General features: G+C 38.7%; 1 protein-coding gene across 1 annotated transcript in view; it reads left to right on the forward strand.

Annotated features, from left to right (window-relative positions):
* Positions 1 to 22,377, forward strand: part of RPS6KA5 (ribosomal protein S6 kinase, 90kDa, polypeptide 5) — a gene marked incomplete at its 3' end in the record, with an annotated part of 45,968 nt that overhangs the window by 7,750 nt on the left and 15,841 nt on the right. The window contains exons 4-5 of the mRNA XM_009866562.1: positions 15,758 to 15,841; positions 19,939 to 20,042. Coding sequence (XP_009864864.1) covers positions 15,758 to 15,841; positions 19,939 to 20,042 — 188 coding nt within the window. The remainder of the gene's footprint in view (positions 1 to 15,757; positions 15,842 to 19,938; positions 20,043 to 22,377) is intronic.

Below are 22,377 nucleotides of genomic sequence, written 5' to 3' on the forward strand. Positions count from 1 at the left end.
GCTGAACCTGAACATGCTTGGAATGATCCGCTTAGACATAGAAATTGAAATTTCATATTGTATTCTCTGTGGACAACTCAGCTACCACTAGAACACTTAAGAGTTCACATTACCAAAGATACTTACGCTTCTGAACCAATGTACTTACAAGAGGTAGAATTCCCCTGTACAACTGCGTAGCTTTGTATCTATTTCGTGCTCATTGGGTAGCACTTTTAAATAAAATTACACAGCCGCATCAGATAAAGAGTGTAGCATTTGTAATTTATTCAGACCAACATGCTTTCCTTTCTCCCCCCTTTCTTCACACTTCTTCCCTGGCCCGCCAGCTTCTAGCAAGAGCTTTGCCATTACAAAAATGTGTTTATGCAAGTGGAATTTACTCCAGTAATCCCTCTCTTCGGATTGTGTTTTCTGAAACAAGATATATTTGGGTTATTAAGAATGTATAAAAATTATCAGTAATAACAAACATGTACTATGTTTAGAATTCTTATCAGAGAGATTTATTTGCATTTACGATACTTTTATAGGTAGGGCTACATGCTAGGAAACGTCACAGTCCAATGTTTTAAATATACCTGCTTTAATCTGATAGTTATTAAATATTTCCAGGTACTCGAGCGAGCACGGAATCTTAACAGAAGATTCTTTATAACAGAATGTACTATTTCTTGACTGTAATAACTGTAGCAGATTAATTGACTATTTAACAATGGAGAGATAGGAAGCTGCTTTTCCCAAGTGCTATTTGAGTGAAAGGAAGCAAATGCATGTGACTTCTGGGACAACAAAACCTGTTGATTTGTGCCATGCAGCTACTGAGGCACGAGTGTGAAGGGAGCATTGTCAAGTATCCTCTTTGTTTTATAATTATTATGTGAAAGTGCTTATAACATGCAAGAATTGAAAATTCAAGCTGTAAACAGTGTGCTTTTAAGAGCTCTAAAGCGTTTTATACTTCTCTTTTTGCTGAAAACTGAAATTCATCCTGTGCAAGTGAAATGGGAGTCTATTTTGCCTTTGTTTTATCTTTAAAATGAAGCCTGTGTGATTGTATTTGCATGCAAAAAGATGAAATAACCTGACTGGAATAAAGTAGTTGAATAAAAATTACTTTTCATGTAGGATAGGTCAGTATCTCAAGGTATTTAGGTATGAAATGACTTCTGATATTCAAAATTTATTTAATATCTCATGAAGACCTATGATTTGACTAGCCTAACCATAGAATAGTATTTGGTAAGAGATTAAGTGATTGAAAAGAATAATACCTTTTTACTCTTACATTTTACGGTATTTGTATTCTTAGCCTCTGATCAGTTCAAGGTTAGTCTTTCTGATTTTTAATTCTCAACAGAATTGCAGAGAAAATTAGGGTAAAAAAGACACTTGTTAGCCATATGCTTTCATGCATCTCTGCTGAGTTCCTGTCTAACTGGGATGTAGAATATATTTGCATGTGACATTAATACAAATTATTATTAAGGTCATGGGGAATTGATAGGACTGATACACTCTGTTTTGTTCATTGCATAAGTGTAATTGCTTCAGTGTTGCTATTTTTTTCAAGAGTCTTGCATTTCATTTACCTTTAAAAGAAAAATGATCCCCTTAAGTTGGTTTTATTTTGGTGTCTTATTTCTTGTGTAGTGTTTTTATCTTCTGGATTTGTGGTTTAGACATGGTTTTATCTTTTTATAACATAAATAGCTCTGCTTGTATACTGGAATTCTTTTGATTTAGTTAATGTCGGATTAACCTAGTCATCGAGTCTGGTCTTCATTTTAATGTTTATTGTTTAAATGCTACTTCAATTTTTTAAATATTTTTTTTCCCTTCACATTTCCTTTATTTCTGTGACTATACTAAAAATCATACTTAAGCCTATATTGAGATCTTTGTTTTAGAGAAAATAATCTGAACACATTAATTGAATTATTGCAGTAATAATCTATTGTATTGGACCATGCATAACAGTTAACATTTTTCTTGTAAATGAAATACCACAAAGTATGCTTTCTTCCCGAGTATAGTGAAACGCTCAGTGCTTCGGCATTGCCACACATCTTCTATATCAGCTTAAGATTGGTTTGAAGTTTTTGTGTTTGTTTAATGAAGTTTAAAAAAAATTAGGTAGTAAATACTGAATATTGTCAGTCTTGAAACAGTATGTCTGAGAGCATACAAATGCCCTCATAAAATAATAACATGAGTAGCTACTCTGCACAAGGGATGGTTGAATTGTAATCTCAGTCGGTTGAATGGCTATCTGTGTACTTCTGTCTGATGTGTAGAATGAATAGTTCAGATACGTTTATTATTTTGTCATCTGAATATCTCTTTTCAGAGTTGCAAACTTAGTTATAACTGTCAGACGCTTTTCACCGTTGAATTGTTGTTTGTTTTCATTTGTCAGTTAGTTGAATGTACATTTTGTTCTGGAGAGAAAATTAGTATGTTATTTTAATAGAGTTCAAAGGAAATTTCATTAAAGGAGAAATAATAAAAAGGTAGTTAGTCCACTTTGGATTTTGGTGGATGAAGCAGGAAGACATTTGTACACTTTCTTAGAGCAATTTAAAGCTAGTCCAGAACCGGGAGGTAACTACAACTTTGCTCTTGTTTAGTGCTTTATGAACTATCATCTCACTCGAGTGACCTACTATATCAGCTGTGCATTTGGCTTTAAAAAAGACCCTTTATAATTGTGATAATGTCTCATCATTGAAATTTGATGAACACTGAGCATTCTCTTACAAAGATAGAATAATACACGCTGTGGCTGACAGTTACTGTATCTGCTTGACATTCAGTGATGTGGACATAATTTAGTTATAAGGAGTAGATTTACATTTCTGCAAAGAGGAAGAAGTCAGAAAGAGCAGACTGAATAGTGAAGTTAGTCCACATAAGTTAACATTGGTGTTAGAACCTTCTGGACAATTAGTCATTTCCCTTATTTTTGGAAAAGGAAACAAAACAGTGGCAAACCCTTTTTGATTTTTTGATTGGTGTACTCCTGTTGGTGTTTACAAGTGTCCTGAAATTGAATATCGAGTATATACCAAGCACTCTAAAGGCACATAACTGAGCTAGACTCATTTAACTGCAAAACCAGGGTCTTCAGTGATCAGATGGCAGTTCGTGCCTTAGCCCAAGAGGTATCTCTTCTTCGGTGTTTATTACAAAGATGATTGTACTTTCCCAGCGTGGAGCAGTAATGCAGAAGACTGGACCACAAAATACATTCTGTCCAGATATTGATGCCAAAAATCTCAAAGTGCCATTAAGAATTTTTGCAAGACGTACCGTGATTTCTTACAGTCACTGCTCTGAGGATACAGTTTTCTTACTGTAATACAACACTTAAAAATCACAACACATTTGGGGGAGAAATGCTGATAGGTGTGTTAAATAGCCTGATATTATTCTAAGATCTGATAGAAGATATGTTGCTAATCAACTCTTGAAAATCTTGTATCTGTTTTCTAAGGAAAAAATAGTAACTTTTTGAGAGCAAACACTGCCATCCTCATTAATCCCTTTCTCACTTTTTTCTTTTTTTTTTTTTTTCCCCTCTAATTACTGTGAACTAAGAGAGCTTGGGCAACCAGGTGTGAAAAACTTACATGACCAGGGATTAATGACCATGTGAAAGTGAATTTAGAACCAGATGGATTGCATTTGAGCAGATTTGTTTGCCCCTACTCCTCTACCTTTCTGATATACTATAAATGTTTATTTGGCATCTCCTGTGCAGTTTTTTTTCTTTATGTTCTCTGTTTTTAAAATAAATTTTTGAAGCCTTACAATGGCAACTAGTAGATTTCTTCCTAGAATCAGTACTCTTTTATACTTTATAATTTTGCCTCTGTTTCAAGAAAGAGGATTGTTTCAGGTTTTACTTTGTACACCGTTCTATTCTCAGTTGGTATTGTTACTTCTCTCTTCTCAAAAGATGATGCTTTAGAAAGCAAAGTATTCCAAAAATTGAAATTTTGAGAAGAATCTAGTACAAAACATGCATCCCGGATTACAGTGGTTCATGCTTGCCTTCCTCCCACACAGTAATGTGCTGTTTCTGAAGTTTTTTGCCTGCAGAACTGAGAGTTTTTTCTTTGCTATTTGCTTTACAAATCCATTATCAGGGACTGGTTTAAAGAATTTTTTGCAGAACTGCAATTGCGTTGCACTGTGAAAGCAAATATAGACATTGTGTAAACTGTGAAAAGGGTTTCTTGAATCTCCACTTGATGTTGGATGAGGATACGTTGAGTTTTCTTTTGGGGCCACAGCTGTGGAGGTTGCCAGGTTCTTGGTTGGCATGCAGTGCCAGGTTTAGCTGTTCTTGGTCTCCCTTTCAAGTGCTTTTTCTGGTGGCAGCTGCTGGCAGGCAAATCTCATTCTTGCTTGAAAAATTCAGTAGCTTGATTCCTTGTCTGTTTTGGAATGTCATTAGTGTGTCTAGCTTTGACATATGAAGTGAAGCAACCCACATTATATTTTGACATAACTGGCTTCTTCAGATACGAACAGCCGCTAGGATAGGATTTTTAATTTCAGATATCCATATAAACTTTTTTCTTTAATTAATTCTTCATGAAATGACATTTCAAACTATGGACCTTTGATCTACAATATTACCACTGTTCTTGGTCTAGGCTAAGCCTTTACTTTTGTACCACAATCTTCATTATGATTTTGCTGAATGCAGCAGAGCAGTGTAACTAGTGTACCACTGAACATTTTCTTATGCATTCATAAACTGAGACTATAATTATTGCTGTTTTGGACAACTAAAATGATGGCAAAGAAAATTACAGATTGTGTTTCTATAGAAGCACTTGGTTTTCTTGGTGCATTTTTATTCTTGAGGAGATCACTTTCAGATAGAATGACCTCTTAAGATTCACTGAAGGGGTGAGGCCCATTTTTGCATGGAATTTAGGCTTCTCATTCTTGTGATGTTTCCTGAAACGCAAAATCCATTCATTAGGTCAGCTGGTTAGTAGCACCTCTGCTATGTGGCCTCTACAGAATTGCCAGTAAACTTTGGTTTATGACAGTGTTCTTTTGTTTTTTCCTCTGGTCCTGATTTTCTCATTAAACTTACCAAGGAAGCTCCAATGGCTCACTTAGATCAGTAGCTTATAGGCGATTTGCTCATAGCTGATGTGTGAGATAATCTGTGATACTGCTGAACTCGCTGCTGAAGTTCTTCAGCGTTACCAGTTTCTAGAGGAGGTAGAAAGTGGCTCTTGACTAGTTTGTCAGGGGGCAGCAGAATGGGGAGACGGCTCCCCACGTCAGTGCGAGCCAGGAGCCAAGGGCTGACAGCAAGGCAGGCCTGGATTACTGTGCTCACCGACCAGTGGTGCAATCCCACAGCTGCCAAACAAGAAGATCAGAGCAAGCCTAGTGACAGTAAGATGGGCTCAGACAGCAGTCCACTGTTACCAGACAAGCTTGTGAGGAAGGAGGCTTGAGGTCAAGGCAGGATTTGAAATTGGTGGATCAGGAGCAATGAGGTACACAGCCAAATACAGGCGTACCTGCAGCACCGCTGACACGAGCATCAAGAACAGGAGCCTGAACTTCAGCTCCCAGCTGAAGGTGGAGGCCCTTGACAAGGTTCCACACAGGTTACTCAGCTGTATTGTTGGTCTTGAGCACACATGCCTTGACCCCTGGCACTAGGGTAAGAAGTTGCAGAGCCTGTTGGTAAGCTCAGGGCCCTGACATGGTTATCCTAGGAAAGTTTCCAGTATTTATGCTTGTAGTCAAATTGTAAGTTATGGATTTCAGAAGTCTGGTTACATCCACTCACAGATGTATGAAATAGTAGCAATAACTATACTGTCTCTTGTATTCTAGAAATTCTGCTATATTTTTATTTCTGATTGATGTTATTTGCTGTGCTACTGATAGACCTTTTTGGGACTCTAATTAATGTAACCTGGAAGTTACCTTGACTTTGAGGTTCCTTTAACAAAGGAAGACAGGCAACTTCAGACTTGAAATGTTTGTTTAGAAGTGTAAGCAGTTAAGTAAGGTAGTTTCACTCCAGCATATTTCTCGGAGTTAGTCAAATGAAAAGCAGCAGTGAGACATCTCTAGCACAGTACAAATACTGGCATCTATTCATACCTAGAAATGATTACCACTGTAGGCATTTGAGGAGATTAAAAGTGTATTATATGTTGCTGTTGAAAGGACAAGAAAATTACTCATTTGGTAACCTGTGACACTCTCTAGGTGGGCCATACTCCTAGTTAAGGCCGAGTCTTACTCCTTAATGCAGTAGCATAATATATCCTTTCTAGACTGTCTGATTTTGTGTATTTCTGAGCTAATTACTTTTTTTCTTCAAGTACTTCATAAAAATAGTAGAATGAATGATACTTCTATCAATTTTGAAATATGCATTGAGTAAATTAAAATGATGAGAAGGGACAGTTTAGCATGTATTGTTAAAAATGTTCTTCCTTGTTAACTAAGAAATTGGTAAAACCATGAAATAGAAAGGTCATTTGCCATACTACTGTGGCTGAAACTATTCCTATTATGTTGATATTGATAATATACACACTAAGCGACTGCAGGAACCTCACAAAAACATGTTAACATTGTTCTTAAAGAGGATTCACTGCCTGTTTAGCATCTTTCCAGTACTGCTACCTCCTGCTACCATTTCCAGTTTTGGAGACTGCTTTATCCTCTTGAGTGAGACCTTCTGTGGAAATGTAACGTGCAGGTTTCGTTTGGGATGACTTGTTCATCACTGGATGAAGTGTCACAATCCTAGCCAGGTGTCCAGTTACAAGTAGTTACGCAAAGAGTGGTGAGAATTCTGCATGTTCAATTTAAATTAGTCCCAGGAGCTGTTAAATACTCTAACATACAGTTAGATACTTGGTATCTTTCGGGACAGTATTGTTCTCCCAAGGAATTTTTTTACTGAAGGCTTCACGAGAGCATACTAGGAATGTCAGTTGCCATCATTGAACCTTCAAACCAGAATGATACAATCTATTGTACATCTTTTGTTTGAGCAGACTTGACTTTTCTTTTTCTAGACTCTTGTAGCTGTTGCAAAAGAAAGAGCCACCTTTGCTACACAGAGTTGAGACCATATGAGCATATGAGAAGTCATGATTTTTCTGTGGGTTTCCTGTTCAGAATTTGATGAAAGTGCTACTTAATACAATGAATTTTTCTGAGGTATGATAAATATATTCATAATCATCCATGAAAAGAAACAGTCATTTGAGGAACTTGCCATGCAGTTCTGGATTTAACCTTGCTGTTTATGAGAGTATCCAGCACAATTCACAGCAGTCTTTGCGCAGGTACCAGTAATACCTGGCAAGGTCAAATCTTCTTGAAGCATCTGCTGTGTGAAGTCCCCTTTGTTAGTTTTGTGAACTTTGCATCAGAGAAGAAAACTTAGTTTGTAAATACTTAAAAATAACAGTGAAGATTCCAGTACACAAAAATCTGTAATGTTTCTTCCTTAAAGAGAATTTAGAGCAAGGTCTGCATATTGATCATAACTTTAGCAGTTCCAGAAGGCTGCTTTGAAATTTTAAATCTTCGGGATACGAGTGTGCTTTTATTTTTTTTTTAATGTGTGTGTGTCATGCATTAAATGCAGACTGCTTCAAATTTATTGTAGGTGAGAGTCATTTGTACTGGAGTGGTATATTTTACTTGCAGCCCCAAGTTGGAAACATAGAAGTAACTCACATGGTTTATGTGGTGTACACATTCACATGGAGTATAACCTGTTCAGTGGTTGCTTAAAGAGAAGACCCAAGATACATGGAATTTTAGCTAAACTTAGATTTTCGTCAGTTTGATTTTTACGTCTATATACCTAGTCAGAAAGTTGATACAGAGAACTTTACTACCCATGCAATAAGGAGGAATTGTCCTTGACTTTAAGTTGCAAGACCATATATGTATTAAATTTAAAACCTTGTTTAAACTTGCTTTGTGATTTGAAAAGTACCTCCAACAACAGTCTTGTTAGGGTGTAACGTTTTGAAACCTTCATAATGATGAGGTCAGATCAAGTGAACGAAGCAATTTAATTTGCCAACAAGTACGGACAAGGATAGGATTCTCGTAAGAACGTTGCTGAAATCTGTAGAAGAACCCAGCCAGAACATCCACAGTAATGCAGTCAGTCTGGAGTCCAGAGTCAGTCTGGAGAGCAGCCATGGATGCCTTCTTGAGTGAGCTGCTATCTGGCTGCCCCGTTCCCTTCTGTCCCCTTGCACCCGCTTGCTCTGTGTCACAAGGTGCTATTGAGTTGCAGAGTTACTGTGGCCAGATGAAATATGTGCCATAAGAGACTGAATCTCTGGCTCCAGCTCTACAGGTTGTCTTCGTGTTCTTGGGCCCAACAGCATGTGGTGTTTCTAGGTTTTGGTTTTGTTGTGGTTTTTTAATACTGAATATGCTAAAAGAGTAATTCTTAAGCTATTTTATTATTCTCCTAGAATATTTCATATGAGTACAGAATACAAAGAGATTAAAGTCCAAGCCAGTTTAATAGCTGATGGGTGCCCTTCCTCTAATATTGGGTGGTCTCCATTTCATGAAATTCCTACACTAGAAGTCATGCACTCCAGGGTTTAAACAAGCCTTCTGATTGTATCCTGTCATTGCTTCTGTTGGCAAGGAATTCCTGTAAGGGAATACATATATACTATTAAAGAACATTTAGACAGGAGTAGCTTTATTTTTCAAAGTTGCAAAATCCATTTAAGGAGTCAAGTTTCATGGTTCAAAGGAATATGATAGTAGTATGGTTTCAGAATGTGTCATATCTGATGTTAGAGAAGTAGTCCTGCTCAGTTAAGAACAAAATATTTGTGCATTAAGTTTTGGAGAACAGAAGCAGTCTGTTCTGTTTCGAAGGTGACCTTTTATACAGTTGAAGAGGTGGGTCCTAATTGCGAACTTTGAAGAGAATGGCTTCAGTGAATACTTGGCTGATCCTCTGGCTAAAATATGTTTGCACAAAGGCTGTTGTGAAAAAAATAGCTGTAGGATTGTACAACCTGAGTGTCCGAGTGTCGGTTGGGGCAGTGGCACGTGTTTATCTAATGCAGTTCGTCAACTTAAAGTACTTCAGAGACTGTGTATTTAAATGTTAAATAGTACATCTTCAAATGGCAGAATGATTGTCGTAAGACACTTAAGTGCTTTCTGTGTCTATGTTGATGCTTTGAAGATAAAATCACAGATGCTCAAGCTCTGAAGCAATTTCCCAAAGCAGCATTTGTATGGCAAAGAGATGTTCTCCTTGGGCTTGGTGCGCTTATATAGAACAGTGTACAAGGAATATGCCTCATTATTCTGAGCTAGATACTCTAGATACAGGGTCTGCTTATTCTTTGTAGGTGTGGTATATTATTTTTTTTGGTAGTTGTTTTATGTTTGTTTTGTTTCACCTGCCTTAGGTTCTGGTAGCTAGCTTTATCTCAAATTGCTTTTCTAATTTTCACATCTCTGTAGCCTTCTTTCATGTTTTTGTTTGGGTGCTTTGCTTTGATGTGTGTTTGTTTTGTTCCTGAGGCCTCTGAGAGAAGATCTTGTGGGTTCTTAAGACTTCGTTTGATCTTTTTTTATTACTTTTGGGTTTGCTCCCATTTTTCCAATGGTCAGATGGCATGCTGCAGTTTGCTCAGTCTGTCTCTTTGTGCAACAGCCACTTTGGCAACAGATGGATGCTTCCTGCTGTGTAGATTGTACGTTTCTCTTGATGTAACTTCTAGCTACCTGCATACTCAACACATCAGCTGTTCCTTGCTTGAATGTTGAACCTTTCAATGTGGGTCATCCTTTACTTTTGGATGGCTCTGGAGCTCCAAAAGTGTTCTCTGTACTTCCCTTCAAGCTGACTTGGATGCCCTGTCTGCATGCTGTGAGTAAGCATGACAATCACAAGATGCACTTTCTGTTTATGCAGATCTCTTGTTTCCAGAGGATATGGTTAACTTGAGTTTCAGCTTTCTTTTTTTTCTTTTGAGTCCCTGAACTAATGACGTTCTCCACTTGTTGAAGGCGTTACACCATGTAACAGTCCACTGGGATCTTGTTCTCTGCTTTAAGAAGACTTTTTTCTTTGTGAATACTAGTTTGGCTCTGACATTCAGACATTTACCTACCTGTGTCCTTCTAGATGAAGATGTCTTTAGCCAAGTATTAAAACACAATTTGTGTCTCAAATGCAGATCTTTGGGTACATGTGATACAATAGTGCAGGCCTTCAGCCCCTAGATATTGGGAATGCTGATTTTTTTGTCATTTATTTCTTTGCCCAGTTCCCATGCCCTTTTGAATATGTTAGAGCATGGAATCAGACATGTTCAGAACATCTGGGCAGTGTGAGTTTTTTTGAGCACTGGAAGCTAACACCATCCTTCCAGCACAGTAACAAACCAGACATAACGGAGTAGCACTTTGTCCAAGTGATTGGTTGCCAAAAGGTACTTTGGCCTAGCGGAGATGAGCCCTTGAGGAGCATGTTGTGCCTGGGTGATTCCTTGGCCCTCCTGAAGACTCCGTCTGATTCCTCTGTGGTTCACTTTGGAATCACAGTTCTTGTCCCACATATCCTGTTATGACTTCGTGAAGAGCTGTGAGACTTAACTATCGGAGCTACCATCGCATGTTCCTCAACTGAATTTGTGTTGCTGTGGACAAGGATGTGTGCTCTCAAGGCCATATCCTTGTTTTATAGTAGTGACTGTTTCTCTGTCAGTCAGGCTTTCCTTGTAGATGTGGTGGTTTTGATTAATTTATGCAGAGAGATGGAGTTTTTTCCTCTTACTTTTTTTTCCCCCCACTGTTAATGTGCTTTGCTTACTTGCTGAGGAAGCTTATTAGAGAACTCTGAAGGCATAACTTTACACACATGTTTTCTATGACTTCAGGTAGTTTCTGTGCTTGCCTAGCACTCTTTAGTTATAAAGCAGGGCCAAGTGATGATACCGTAAAACGATCTAGAGCATGGTGGTGCAAGACCTCCATTTTTCTGTCTGCACTTTTAATTGAATTCTGGAGCTCGGTTTTTTGATCTCTGGAGATGGTGTAATTGTGGTCAACCTGCCAAAGTCAGTGAATATAATCTTAGCAAAGACGACACTGCTCTGAGATTTTTCTCTCTGGTGAAGCGACTGTCTTCCAGGACAAATGCTAATCCGTATTACATCTCTCCATCTTGGCTAGCCACGGAATTCTAATTCCATGACCTAAAGCTGCTTGGTGATGAGGTGCCGTCGAGACTTCCTGGTTGGAAGACAAATCATGCCATTTCTTTTTTGGTGAAGGAAAAAGAAAATGGGATACTAAAATAGATAATGTGGAGAAAAGGCTGGGGGAATAATATGGATGTGGTATTGAAAGTGCCTAGCAAGTTGAAGCAGTTACTTTTGTTTGCTTTACTTTGCTTTATGCTCAGATCAGAGTGATTGCAAGGAGCTTAGAAAGAGGGCAGTGCACTATCCTTTATCTTGCCATGAGTGGAGTGGGAAAAGTTGGAGTCTACCACATGTTCAGTACTAGAGTATTTATTAGAAACAGCATGGCAATACGGATAGGCACATCCATGCTGTCAGTGTGTAGCTGATCTCGAAGCACAAGTATTAAGGGACTGTAACTTATTTTTCTAATTTAGCTGAGGGATGGCTTAACAAAATGACCTGGACAGCAAGGCAGTTCAACTTATCTGTGTTCACTGTTGAAGAATTCTTGACACAATTCTTTCTATCAGTGGCTTTATGAAAAGTTGCTGCACTTCTAAGCAGCTAACAGATTTGAGGTAGCTACTTTGTATACCTTTACTAGAAACTATGCTATCGTGTAAACATTCAAGAAGGATGCTGAACTTGGTAAGGAAAAAAAACAAATCAAAACCAGATGTTGTGTGCTAGAAGACTGAAGACTATCTCCAGATTGTCTGTAAACATGGAAACAGTGCTGACTAGGAGCAAAACTAATGTACCTCTTTTAAAGACAAGGTCAATATACTCATACTGGGTTATTAGAGATGGGTTGGCCCCACTTCCGTTTCCGTCTGTTACTGTCTGACTGCTTGGTGTTCTGCAGCTTAGAAGAGGGAACCACAGTGTTTAAGGCATACATGCTCGATGAGGGAAGAAAATGAGCATTATCCTTTATGCAAAAAAAATTCTTAAGCTTGAGTCCTTGCAAGATCATGTATTCGCTGAGAATTCACCTGTAGGTGAACCACATTCAGATGTTTAATAGTTTGATTTCTTGTATTACCTCTCATAACATGAAAGCATTAATAATGTGAATTGGAGTTCTGTTGTAGGTTTTGAAATTTTTGGGTGCTTGCATATTTGATTTCTGAGTGAAGTGTGATATCACAAGTGAATGATGAAATACAGCTTACAGTGACTTTTTGTCACAGAAGCACAGAATGGTTGATGCTGAATGGGACCTCTGGAGGCCATCTGGTCCAAAACCCCTGCTCAGCCATAGTTGCCTTTTGTATATCTTCAAGAATGGAGACTTCACCACATCTGTGGGCAACCTCTGCCAGTGCTCAGTCACTATCGCAGCAAAAAAATATTTCCTGGCCTTCAGAAGGAACCTCCTGTGTCTCCATGTGTGCCCACTGCCTCTGGTCCATGCATGGGCACCACTGGAAAGAGCCTGGCTCCTTCTTCTTTGGCCCCTCCCTTCAGCCGTTTATGCACATGGATGAGATCCCCCTGAGCCTTCCCTTCCCCAGGTGGAACAGTCCCAGCTCTCTCAGCCTTCCTGTCGTGTTTCGGTTCCTCAGTTGTTCTTAACAGCCCTTTGCTGGACCCTCTCCCATGTGTTTATGCCTCCCCTGTGCTGGGAAGACCAGAACAGGATAGAAAAGGAAACTGCTATTGGAGATAACATTCTTTGAAAATTATTTTAAACTCACATGTAAATACCTAATTAAGTAAAGACTAGTAGTGACTTCCTATAATATGTGTATTTAACAATGAGAAATTTACATAAATGGTTCTGGTGTAACTGTTCTCTAAATAACAGCTAGGTGTAGTTGGTGGGGCTTATAATTTAATAAAATGCACCATAAACAGGTGTCAAAGTAATATTCACATCCTGTGACTTCAGCAGTCTGAAGTCAGGACTTTCTGCAGCATCTTATGAAGGCAAATTTGTGTCAAGTTGTAGTTGAGCTAGAATGCTTTACTTTCACGCAGTTGGCTTTATTAATGTTCTGGGTAGTCATCTGAGCTTTAGTGTGTGGTTAAATAAGAAACTATAAGTAACTGGTACCAGAGTTTTTTCTTGACACCCTGTAAATTCATAAGCTGGTTCCAACAGGGCTTCAGGAGTATGATGTGAGTGTATGTAATGGTAAATCAGTGTTGATTACAAAAATGCTCAGTGAGTCCATTTTTTTCCTTCCCCCTAGCTAATGCTGAGTTTCAATTTACTACTTAATTTCTGGCAAAGAACTCTGCTTGTGATAATTGCCTGTTTTCTTCTTGGCTCTGTTCAGTCTGGAATTTCAGTCATAGGCTACTCCTAAACTAAAAAGGAGGCAAGAGCTGAAGGATGCAAGTACTTACCTATGTGAATTAGAAGCTAGAGTTTTTATGAACCCTGTTAGCAAGATAGCCCAGAGTGTTTCAATTTATAAATGCCTTTTTGTGACTTACAGTATTATTTTTTTTTTTACATTGAAATTTAATAATAAGATACTATTCTAAGTGACACAATAATTTTTGAAACCTCCAAAATTATTTTTGGAGTTTTAAATGCTGAAGTTTAGAAGGAAAAATATACTTAAGATATGAATTCAAGAAAAAAAACCCTACTTTTCAAATACTGTTTAAAAAATTCCATCTTTCATATTAAAAGCTAAAATGATTGTTAAAAGGCAAAAAGTAAATATAACTGAAAAACAGAACCACCAATTATGTATAGTAAGAATTGTAATTGTTCTTCAAAAAAGTGACTACTAATAGTTTTGTATGTTTTGAAATGTTTTTAGTGGGCCTTCTCCCCAGCAAAAGGTACTTGAGATCATAAGGGTTCTGCTGTACCACTGTACATGTTCACATACAACTCTCCAGTCTGTTTCTTGTCACTGTAGTATCTTGTAACCTTGTATATTGCAAAACCGAGAGACAAAAAAGACATAATATTGCAGATGATTTGCCGAATTTGCAGCTAGCTGAATGAGAATGGTTTTCAGCCATTACTTTTGATATATTAACATTTTAAATCGTTTTCATAAATCTCAGTTTGGCTGCATTATCTTTACTCTTCGGAGAGGCAGCACTTGAAGTTTTGTATTTTTTGCTCCCTTTTCCTTCTTCCTCCTTCCCTCCCTCCCAGCTGAAGGAAAAATGAAGAGGGATATATGAATAACTTTAAATTGGCTGATGCCAGGACAGGGGGCTAGGAATTTCTGAGTTGTCTTTTTTTTTGTTTGTTTTGGTTTTTTTTTTGGTTGGGTTTTTTTTTTTGCTTTTTGTCATAATATTTTTCTTTTAGATAACAGGTACTGGAAAAGATAACCAAAGAGAAACTAAAGTATCAAAAGAAAGTGGAATCATGAGAAGTTTATTTTACTGTTTTGTCTTAGAAGCTAATATTTTAAGTTAATATTTGCATAAATTGAGGCCTATAACTATTTTGAACTGAGACTTTTACCCAAGAAAACCAGTCACAGTATATGTATTTTAATAAATACAGTTTAATAATATGCTGTTGGGCTGTTTAATTTTTATGCCTCAGGGTAGCACTGAGCACTATTTCTACTTTTAGAAGATTCCTCTCACTAGTGTAGAACATTCTCTTATATAGCACCTGTTTTAAACTCCAAATCTGAATCTACGAATGTAAAACCTGACTTTTGAAATATTTGCTTTTTTGAACACTCTTCTTTAAAGGACCTGTCAGGATCTGTCCCCAAAATGCTAGAAGCTTGAAGGATAAGGGAGGAGCAATGTTGCATGGCCCAAACACATGTGCTTTCGTCATTAGCAAGGTACAGCATGACCTCATGTTGACCTCAAAGGTAAATCACTAACAGGGAACAATTATACATGCCTGTGGAAGCAGCTTAGTTTTGAACATAATCAAGACAATTACTTCAGTGTGTAGAATAAAACTAGATTTACAACTCTGTCTGCCTTTCTCTTTCTCTCTTGTATCTCTCTGAGTCTCTTCTTGAGAGAATGTTGTGTTTTTTCTGTGTGTATTGCGACATAAAACTGCTTTTCTAGAGGTCATAATAAATTCTAAAGTATGGGGAACCCAAAGGATCTTGTATCCGATTTAGTCAAATTATACATCTAAAAATGAGATACTCTTTTTAATGGAAAGGTTTTCGTTTTTTGTCTAGAGTATTGATATTGCAGCCTTCAGGATGTGAACGTGTATTACCTTGGGGAATCTTGTGTAGTTCTGAAATGTATAGATCATCTAGACTGACAGGAGAGTTTTTAAAATATCAGTGTGTTAGGTTTTGTGTGTTTATGTTAGACTGTCATGTAAAACTATGACATTTTTTCATAGAAGGCTAAATACTCTGTAACATTATGTGATACGCTTCTAACATATGATGGAATATGATTTAGCTAGAAGTTCTGAGCTATTTGGAGAAGAATTGGTGCCAGCATCTTGGAACTGTTAGCCATATCTATCCCATATGATCCGTACAATACAATTGTTTGACTCGAATTTTATTTTCTTGTTTTGCTAGAACGAGAGAGCATATTCCTTCTGTGGAACAATAGAATACATGGCCCCAGATATTGTAAAAGGAGGAGATACAGGACATGATAAGGTATGTTTTATCCAAGTTTATTACTTAAAAGAAATTTATTCTTTAGACAACACTTGTTCACCTTGAGGGGGTTTTGTAAAATGTGATAGTGTCTTATTTAAACATGTATTATTTCAGGCTGTCCTAAAATAGATTATTTCAGGTTTTAATCTTAAGTAAAAGACATATTTGTAAAAACTTGAGGTTCACTTGTGTTCTGTTCAGAATTTGTTCTAAACGTGCAGCAGAACAAAAAAACCAACTTAGCTGACATTTCCTTGGAAATAAACTGTTTAGTTCAGAGTGGAAAATGACTGTTTTGTCACTAATTCTGATATTTATTTCTTTTTTAATTGTACATCAGGGAGAACTGTTATCTTCCCTAGAGTATGGAGTGGGTTATTAAAGTTATAAATGTTCTCAGATTGTAAAAATCCTGTTTAGCTTGAGGCTCAAGTTTTGTTATGAATTAAGGTGTCAGTAATTGAGGGGAAAGATCAAGACAACAATAATTTACAAATGATATTTGAAAGCAAAACATAAAAAAAATATTGCTCAAAGGAATTCTATGATATTCCTAGATAAATTCATAGAATCATAGAATGATTTGGGTCAGAAGGGACCTCAAAGATCATCTAGTTCCAACCCCCCCTGTATCTCCCACGAGATCAGGTTGCTCAGTGCTCCATCCCGCCTGGCCTTGGCCGCTTCGAGAGATGGAGCATCCACAGCCTCCCTGGGCAACCTGTCCCAGTGCCTCACCACCCCCAGGGTAAAGAACTTCTTCCTTATATCTAGTCTAAACCTGTGCTCTTCCAGCTTCCACCCATTACCCCTTGTCCTATCACTACAGGCCCTTGTGAACAGTCCCTCCCCAGCCTTCCTATAGGCCCCCTTCAGGTACTCTGGAGTACTTCTGGAGCCTTCTCTTTTCCAGGCTGAACAAGCCTGACTCTCTCAGCCTGTCCTCGAAGGAGAGGACTGAGACCTTCTGACCATCCTTGTAGCCCTCCTCTGGGCTTACTCCAGCAGCTCCATGTCTTTCTTGTGTTGGGGGTTTCAGAGCTGGATGCAGCACTCCAGGTGGGGTCTCACAAGGGCAGAGTAGAGGGGCAGAATCACCTCCCTCGACCTGCTGGTCACACATCTCTTGATGCATCGCAGGATATGGTTGGCTCTCTGGGCTGCAAGCGCACACTGTTGGCTCATGTTGATCTTATCATCCACCAACACACCCAAATCCTCCTCCCCAGGACTGCTCTCATTGCCCAGCCTGTATCTGTCCTTGGGATTGCCTTGACCCAGGTGCAGGACCTTACACTTAGCCTTGTTAAACTTCATGAGGTTGGCCTGGCCCCACCTCTCAAGCCTGTCAAGGTCTCTCTGGATGGCATCCCTTCTCTCCAGGGTATCAACCACACCACACAACTTTGTGTCATCGGCCAGCTTGCTGAGGGTGCGCTTGGTGCCCCTGTCCATGTCACCAACAAAGATGTTAAATAGTACTGGTCCGAGTACTGGTACCTGAGGGACACCACTTGTCACTGGTCTCCTCTTGGACATTGAGCCATTGACCGCAACTCTTTGAGTGCAATCTTCCAGCCAGTTCCTAATCCACTTCCAACTTGGAGACCAGGATGTTGTGTGGGACGGTGTCGAAGGCCTTGCACAAGTCCAGGTGGATGACATTAGTTGCTCTTCCCTTGTCACTTGATTCTGTTACTCCATCAAAAAGCCACCAGATTTGTCAGGCAGGATTTTCCCTTGGTGAAGCTGTGTTGGTTGCCACCAATCACCTCCACATTTTCCATGTGCCATAGCAGAGCCTTCGGAAGGATCTGCTCCATGATCTTGCCAGGCACAGAGGTGAGACTGACTGGCCTGTAGTTGCCTGGGTCTTCCTGTTTTCCCTTTTTGAAAGTGGGGGTGATGTTTCCCCTTTTCCAGTCAGTGGATGCTTCACCGGACTGCCCTGACCTCTCAGATATGATGGACAGAGGCCCAGCAACTTCATCTGCCAGTTCCCTCAGGACCTGTGGGTGGATCTCATCAGGTCCCATGGACTTGTGCACCTTCAGGTTCTTTAAATGATCTTGAAGCTGATCTTCACTTGCAGCGGGTGGATTTTCCTTCTCTCAGCCCGCGCCTTCACCTTCTACAACTTGGACAGTGCAGCTGGAGCCCTTGCCAGTGAAGACTGAGGGAAAGACATCATTGACAACCTCTGCCTGCTCCGTATCCTTCGTGACCAGCTCTCCTGTTCCCTTCCAGAGAGGGCCCACATCTTCCCTGGCCTTCCTTTTATCACTGACGTGCCTGTGAAAGTTCTTCTTGTTACCCCTGATGTCCCTGGCTACATTTAATTCTGTCTGGGCTTTAGCTTTCCTAACCTGATCCCTGGCTGCTCAGACCACTTCCTTGCATTCTTCCCAGTCTACTTGTCTTTCTTCCACTTGCTGTAAATTCTCTTTTTGTCTTAAAGTGTGTCCAGGAGCTTCTTGTTCATCTACACAGGCCTCCTGACATTGTTACCGGCCTTCCTCTTTTTCGGAATGCATTGCTCCCGGGCACAGAGGAGGTGCTCCTTGAATACAGAGCAGCTTTTTTGGGCTCCTGTCCCCTTCAGGGCTTCATCCCATGGTACTGTGCTAAGCAGATGCCTGAAGAGGTCAGAGTCTGCTCTCTGAGTCCAGGGTGATGAGCTTGCTGGGCACTCTCCTTGTTGCCCTGAGGATCTTGAATTCTGCCATTTCATGGTCTCTGCAGCCAGCGCTTTCCCTTAACCTTCACATTATCCACCAGCCCCTCCTTGTTGGTGAGAACAAGGTCCAGCATGGCACCCCTTCTTGTTGATTCGTCTACCACTTGGAGAATTGTTCTGTTTGCTTGCTGTACTCAGAAATTTGGGAGAATATTTAATGTCTGGGATGTTGGTTTTATTTTACTGTAGAGTGAGTTGATTTTTTTTTTTCCCTTGGGGGCTAGAGGGTATAGTTGATGACAGTTCCTCTTGCACCAGCCTTTTTAAGCACTGGAAAATGTTATGTCACCCTTCATACCCTTTTTCTAGACTAACTGAAATCAGTCTGACCTTTGCCTGAGAAGATTCTTTCTTCTTCTCTGTCCATTCTGCTTCTTGGTTGGTCTGAATTTGCCTGTATATTTCTTCAGCTGGGGAGCCTGTAAGGGACACAGGGTTCCAGCTAATAGCTGGCACTTTGAAATACAGCAGAATAATTACCTTCCTGACTTTTCTACTAAATAAAATAGAATTGTGTTTTGTCATTTCACTTAGTCATTGTCTCACACCTACTTTGTATTCCAGTATAACCTCTGCATCTTTTTTTCTACTGTACTGCCTGCCTAGTCGTTATTAAAAATGGAATGTTACAAACTTCCGAATTGAAACTCTTGTTTGCACTCTCTTTCTTAGTTTAGCCTTGCCAGTTTCAGAGCATCTCTCCGATGGCATCAGTCACTTTGAATTGTGATTGCCTTCTCAAGCAGTTACAAATTCAATAATGTTGCTGATTTAAAGGCCAATCTCCGTTTTGATATCTTTCGGTTCTATCTGATACTTTAATTAGATGCAATGCGGAGCCATACAGTTTTCTATAGGAAATAACTTCACAATTCAATGTCAAATGTTAGCTGATACATAAGGGTGATTTTGCAGTTACCTATGCTTTCTGAAAGTTCCTTAGTTTCATTTCTCGAGCTCCTAAAAGCTCATGTTACCATTACTTAAAAAGGCTTAGGTTCCTCTGCTGTTTTGAGTGTGTTCATAGTGGTAAGAGTGAAAATGAATTGAGTGGGGAGGCGGGGGGAAAAAGAATTTCAGTAGACAGTGGAAAGAGGTCATTCAACTTGAGAAATTAGTTGTAGAACCTAAGTGGAAAAGTTTCAAAATAAAATTAATTTATCGTAGAAGGTAGCTCCAATTAGTACTGCAATCGTTTATGCTTTATTGTATCTCAGTTTGTCTTTTTATTGCTAGGTGGACCCTTCCTTTGCTAGTTGCTTTCTGGGTGCATTGTTTTGTTAACAATTTGTTGACGTTCTTTTGTTAATAGTTTTGCTTATATGTATCATAACATACATAATTATTTTTTTTATAGGCTGTTGATTGGTGGAGTGTTGGTGTTCTTATGTATGAATTATTAACTGGAGCATCACCATTTACAGTTGATGGAGAGAAGAATTCCCAAGCAGAGATTTCTAGGTAAGATTCAAGACAGTAAAGTATGTATGCTTCCTCACAAAGTGATACTTATGCCGTAATAGATGTTTTCTGAAGATTTTAATCTAAAATTTAGGAAGTGCTACCAGGAAAATATCTTAGGTGTTCTGGTTCTGTTGATCAGAATAACATCTGGAAGCAGATGGATTTTATTAACCTCAACAGGTTATAGAACTGACCTTTTCAAATGACCCATTTTGTTTAACCTCCAGTGGAACCACAACTTTTTAGTTATTCAGCCCTGTGGCATATTTCCTGTTCAAAATGAAGTCAAATGAAATATGAAATTACGATTTTTTTAGAGATTGGACTTGAATTTTACAGATTTTTTTTATTTACAAAAACTTGCAAATGTTTTGGATACATATTCTGCGGGACTTTTCATAGGTCTGTAAGTGGTCTTTAATATCATTATCTTAAATTCAAAGCTGCGAACCTGCAAGGTTGCTAACATCCATCCTTCGAGGGCTGATAACCTAATTTCTGATCGAAATATACTTGTTGCAGATTTACTATGTTGTTGCTCAGTGTGCTGTTGTTCAGGTTGGTATTACTGCTACATGTTTATCAACATCAGTTCTGTAGTCTTTCAGCTTTTAGAAGGTAAATTCTTACAGTTTTTTTTAAATAAAGATATTCCCCAGTTTTCCTGTTTCCTGAAAAGACCTTTTCTTAACTCAGCTTGTGTTGTTCTTTCTCACATACGGACAATTTATTCCTGTTGATGTTTCACATAGTCACAATTTACACTTAATACTCCTTTTTTTTTTTAATATTGTGAATTCTTTTAATTATGGCTGCAGCCTTTTCTATAAAGTTTTCTGTTGAGTTGTGATGTAGACTCTAGATAATTTTATGCCTGTAAGAGGTTTCAAATTCTCTTCGTGACTATCTTTGATCTTTCTAGTTTCATTTTCTCTCTAAACTGATGAAAAACTGAATTGCAGGTAATTTCATCAGATATTTACAGCTGCCCGTGGTAATGAAGTCACTGACAGTGACACGGAGATGTGAGTCGGTGTGAGCTTCTTTCTTGATGACAAAGTTATTCTAAACAGAAATCACATTCTCTAACCTAAATATGCTTTAACTTGCTAATTGCAGCAGAGTTAATGAATAATGTGAATTACATCAGTGACTGTCTCCAGATCAGTTCAAAAGCGGATAGTTTCAAGGAAGTCGTAAGTATTTGGTCAAAGTCTCTGACTGGCCTAGAACTAGGGATGCACATACAGATATGACTGCTCAGAACAGAATCTGACATTAGTAGTTCTGAGATGACAGGGAGTTCAGTAGAGTCATTCTCAAATGTGAAGGTGGAAACTCTGCTTTGGAAGTGTGTTCCTCTGACCTTTACAGAGTTTCAGCTTGGGATTGCTTTCTTTCCCTGGACCTCAGGATGTATTTGTATCTCTTTGGTGATGCTTAAAATACAGTTCTGAAGGCCCTGATTATATGTCACTAAAATGTCTATATTAACAGTTCTTTAACAAGCCTCATGTTTCTGGTGGTCAGGTATGATGGTCCTTTTAGTTTTTCATTATCTGATTGTGTCTTTTACTTAGTGGAAGCAAGATAAGCTTCATGTTCTGTACTTTTGATGTTTTTATTATCTCTTTCACAGTCAGGTTCAGGCATCAGCTTTCAGGCTAATCATGGTGGAGAGTCAGAGGTGGCTTCTATGTCAGGATCACGTATTTTATGTCTGCATCTTGACCAAAATAGTTGGGTTTTGTTTTACTTCTCTTGCCTATAAAATGTTTCTTCGGTTGACACATAAACTTCCTCGACTTCCTTCCTTGTAACTCGTTTTTTTTTCTCACTGTCACTATTTTAAACAAGTTACATAGTTATGGTTTCCAATAATGAATTGGTATTAATTTGTTCAAGTACCTTTTGTTTACTTAGTTTTCCATAGCTTATGCTTCCTAAAATGATTGCTCAGTGGATATATTTAATAGAATTTTTTTTACATGGTTTATAGATTGCTGTCGTGGTTCAAGCTGACTGGGACAAAGAACCATGCAGTCTTCAGCTCTCTTGTCACCTCACTTCCAATTCCACAGTGATGTGGAGGGAGACAATTCAACTAAAAAGGCCCAGGGGTTTGAGATTAGGGATAGGGAGGGTAATAATCTGCCATTTGAGATGACAGATAAAGAACCAGAGCAAATTGGGGAGGAAAACATAGATTTAATTCACCACCACCACTTATGAAGTAGGATAGTGAGAGGAAAACATCAGTAGATACGACTGTTCTTAAATAGACTCTGCCTCCTATCTTCCTGGCTACCTCCTCTGCCCCGCCCCCCCCCCA

This window comes from Apaloderma vittatum, unplaced genomic scaffold (genome assembly GCF_000703405.1).
Source record: "Apaloderma vittatum isolate BGI_N311 unplaced genomic scaffold, ASM70340v1 scaffold4783, whole genome shotgun sequence".
NCBI classification, from domain to species: domain Eukaryota; kingdom Metazoa; phylum Chordata; class Aves; order Trogoniformes; family Trogonidae; genus Apaloderma; species Apaloderma vittatum.